The 4,106-nt window shown below is 39.7% G+C and overlaps 1 protein-coding gene across 1 annotated transcript in view; it reads right to left on the reverse strand.

Moving 5' to 3' along the window:
- Positions 1–82: 82 nt before the first annotated feature.
- Positions 83–4,106, reverse strand: part of LOC103808397 (dystonin-like) — a gene marked incomplete at its 3' end in the record, with an annotated part of 12,758 nt that continues 8,734 nt past the window's right edge. Inside the window, 4 exon segments of the mRNA XM_009081179.1 lie at positions 83–229; positions 417–632; positions 782–928; positions 1,133–4,097. Coding sequence (XP_009079427.1) covers positions 83–229; positions 417–632; positions 782–928; positions 1,133–4,097 — 3,475 coding nt within the window.

The raw sequence follows: 4,106 nt of genomic DNA on the forward strand, positions 1-4,106 counted from the left end.
GCCTATCCAGGTCCCTCTGCAGAGCAATAATAAGGAGCAACATTCGTGAGAAGCACCAACACCTGCCATAAAGAACACTTACTTTCAATAGCTGCAAACGTTTCTTCATCTCTTCTGTATCGTTAGTATCCACTGTGAAGTCATGAAACATTTTGCTGTTCTCTGTGATCCAGTCTGAAAACCTCTGCAGTTTGGTTAGAAGTTCCTGGTGTAATGCTGCAAGCTTAGACTAGAAAGGGAAAATCTAGATTTATTTAGACTCCTGGAGACCAGTCAAATTTTTACCATATTAAATTGAATCACACATGTATTTTTATACTAAGATGAAACGAAATAAAGCCAAACCAAATTCCTTCATTTTAGCCCAGTTCCCTTGAAGAAAACTAAAGCAAAAACAAACACTGATGAAAACATACCATTTCTGAGTCAATAGCACAGACTATGTGTTTTGCTTGTTTCGAAGATACATCACAGATGGCTGAAAATGCTTCCTGCAAAGAGTCATAGCTCATCTTCAGCTCCCTCAGTTTCTCTTCTGGAATATCCCTGTCACAAAACTTTAAGAATTCTTCTGTCAGCTTCATGTCCTCTTTAAGGAGAACTGCAAAGGTAGCCAGTCTTGATTCAAATGACTACAAAGAGAACATATGGAAAATGCATTAAGCTACTAAGACATTTCAATCCGAAATACTTTAACTCCATTTTAAATCTCTATTTTTAATCAAAAGGCTATTCCTAGCACCTATCACTGAAGTACAAGCAGAAAGAACACTTCACTTACCTCTAGCTGCTTCAGTTCATCTTTTAGTATTTCCAGGTTGTTACTAATAGGCTGCTGGTTGTCTAGTTGGCTTTTCATATCTTGAAGCACTGACAAATGTCCTTGCATTTTCTCTGCTAACTTTAAGCATTGCTGTACTCCATCAACCTGCAAATGAGTTTTAATGACAAGAAAAGGTTTTCCAAACTGATTGACTTGAAAAGAGGCATTAAAAGTCCTTGTGTTTATTATAACTTAAGTTTTATTTTTCAACCATTTTTCCCAGTTTAATTATTCTCTCCAGCACTTGGAAGGATTCAGGTGATTCCTTTAACACAGGACAGAGAAGACAAATCAGCTGTAGTTACTTACCATGCTAGGGGTGGTGTCTTCTAGCACTGCTTCTCTTGGTTTGAAAACAGGGTCAGTAAAACCTTTGGACAGTCTGTCTGTCTTCCCATGCTCCTGGTCACTTTTCCAAGCAACAGTTGCATTATCTGCCAATGTTTTCTCTTTAGCAATTTCTGCTCCGAACTCTGATTGTTCTGTTGAGAAAAAAGTACAAAACCCATCTACTTTGCCTTTACCCTCATGTTCTGTGGTGGTACCAGCAACCTGTGAGCTCATAAGCAAAGTACTTATCAGCTCCTCTAACTTGCTTTTACTTTCATCTCCAGGTGAGATCTGAAGAATCTCCAGAAGTTCAGAGGTAGTAAGTTTGGAAATGAGAGCTTCCACATCTGGTTCACTCTTCCTTTCATCTGGACCAGCTGTTTTATGCTTGCAGGATTCCTGCTTCAGAATATCATGAAGAAGATCAGGACTTCTGGAATCAGGCCAAAGCAAGGAAGAGGCATTGCTGTCCCTGGGGTCTGCACACGGTGTGGTAACCATTAATGCAGTTCTAAGAGCATTGCTTATTTGCTTGAGATTTGACCCACTGGATATTTCACTTGCAAGCTGGGTGCTTCTAACCATGGTAAGTAAATTTTGCATTAAAGTTTTGGTATCAGAGTAACTTAAGGGTTCACCTTCCTGCTTGCAGCAAATCTGTCCCATTTTCAATTTCCTTCGTAATATGTTCTGTAAGTCTTCCACTAGTGTGTCAGACACTTCTGATGATTGTGCAAGACCTTCCTTTACTTGAAAATCTTTGCAGGGTCCAGTTTCCTCTTGCAATGACTCCATGGACATTTGTGTTTTGAAACCATTCCCTGGAGAGGATGTCTCACTGGCCATGAAATTCTCTCCCTTTGTGTTTTCCAGTCTCTCAGGTTCTTTCTGGGCACCATAATTCAAGTCAGCTCCTGTTCTACTCAGAATTGCAGGACAAATATCTGTGCTATGGATTTGTCTCCCAGAAGGTAGCACTTCACTAACAGCCCTTGATTCTTTGGTGTCCTCAATACTTCCTAAAGCATCTGGTTTTATGGGGGAAATTTCACTATCACTGCTGCTTTTGTTTTCTGAAATGTCTTTAAGAACATTATCAGCATTTTGACAGGTAACTCTCCCTGTTTCTTTAGTTATGCTCATTTCATTTGGTGGTTTCACTGTATCAGTTGGGGGAAAAGAGTAAGTGCCAAACCCACTTGAATGCATTTCTTCTGTGTTCAGCAGAAAATCATTTTCGTTCTGTATATCCTTCTCTTTTTCTGTGTCCTCAAAGCAACAGGATTTGGGTTTACCCAGTTCTGAATAGCCACCTTCTTTTACGTCTGTTGTATATTGTTTTAGAGAAGGAGAAATGTTAACATCTCTCTTAACTTCACTTGATCTCACACCTTGAGCATCAAGGAAAGCTTGATCAACATTTCCTTTCTCCTTACATGCAACAGGAGTTGCTCTATTCATTTTAATTACTGATTCATCAAATATTTGCCCAAGGCTTTCTGTCTGTATGGGGCTTTTACTTACCCCCATGACATCACATTTCTCCATAGCATTTACTCTACTTTTACTTTCTGTAAGAATTTCAAGACTTCTTTCTGTCTGACCATGCTTCCCACTGGTGACTGGATGTGCTGAGTCAGTAAGAGAACTACCATCATTATTAACATAAGGCATATCCATATTGTCCATTTCAGATGAACTTTCCTTTAGTTTTTCTATACTTGCCATATCATTTAATACTTTTTCCTCTACAAATTCTGCTTCTCTCTGTCTCTGCTTATGATTTGAATCTAACATTGGCATGGTGCTACTGTCTTCATTCATGCTATCAATAAAGCATTTTGAGAGAAGCAAATTCGTCTGAGTACTTTCATCATCATCAAGGAGTTGAGAACCTGGAACCTTAAGCTGTGTTTCATTATTTTCTTCAGTCTTAGACAACATCCATTTACTGCCACAGGTATTTTCAGACTGAATAGGTTCAGTAATATCTTGTGACATGTGTCTACTTTTCATACAAGTCCCATATTCATCTTCTGTTTCCTGCTGTCTGTCTTCACTTGCACACGAAAGACCAACACATCTTTCCTCAGAAACAACAGATTTTCCTGAGGAGAGTTCTCCATTTTCAAGGTTAGACTGGAATTGCAAAGTATATCCTGTCTTATGGCCTAAAGAATAGCAGCAATCATCAATATTCTGATTATTTTCATTGTTCCTTTCTACATCTCCTAAGGAAATTAAAAGCTGGTCACCTTTGTTTATACATTGGTGATGTGAATAAAAACTATCTGCTTCATCTTCACTGTCAGAATCAGTGTCAGAGTCATCATAACTATCATAATCCTCCTCATAATCTTCTCCCTCCTGTGTACCTTCAGATTCATCTTCATAGGAGTCACTTTCTGGTTTCATTTCAACTTCCTCATTTCTGTCTTGTACTTCTGCTTCATACATCTTCTGTAAGGGACTTAGGCCTCCCTCCTCTCTTCCTTCACTCTCCACAGTAACTGGTAACACTTGCTCCTTCTCTCCAAAGCTCCCTGGTCTTTCCCTTTGCTCCTCAGGGGCTCTTTCCATAGTTTTGGCACTTGCTGAAGCTATATTTACACTCTCAGGTTGCCCTTTCACACTTACATGGACATTCTCTCCGGCATTAGCTCTAAGTTCTTGAAAAGAGCTGGTCTTTTTTGTCAGGGTTATTAGACCACCTCTCTCCTCCAGAAAACCTAATGGAACAGATCTTCCAGACAATTCTGACTCTGGTGTATCCTTATCCCCCAACTGCAAGGTATCAAACCCTTCATCACCTTGAGAAGTGTCAGAGGAATCATCATCACCCATCTGCGGAGTATCATAGACATCGCTGTCATCATCATCAGCCTGAGGTGTTTCATAGGCATCATCATCCAACTGAGAACTGTCACCTTCAGAGGTTCCCTCACTGCATTCC

The sequence above is a fragment of the Acanthisitta chloris genome, unplaced genomic scaffold, assembly GCF_000695815.1.
Source record: "Acanthisitta chloris isolate BGI_N310 unplaced genomic scaffold, ASM69581v1 scaffold17148, whole genome shotgun sequence".
Classification (NCBI taxonomy): Eukaryota; Metazoa; Chordata; class Aves; order Passeriformes; family Acanthisittidae; genus Acanthisitta; species Acanthisitta chloris.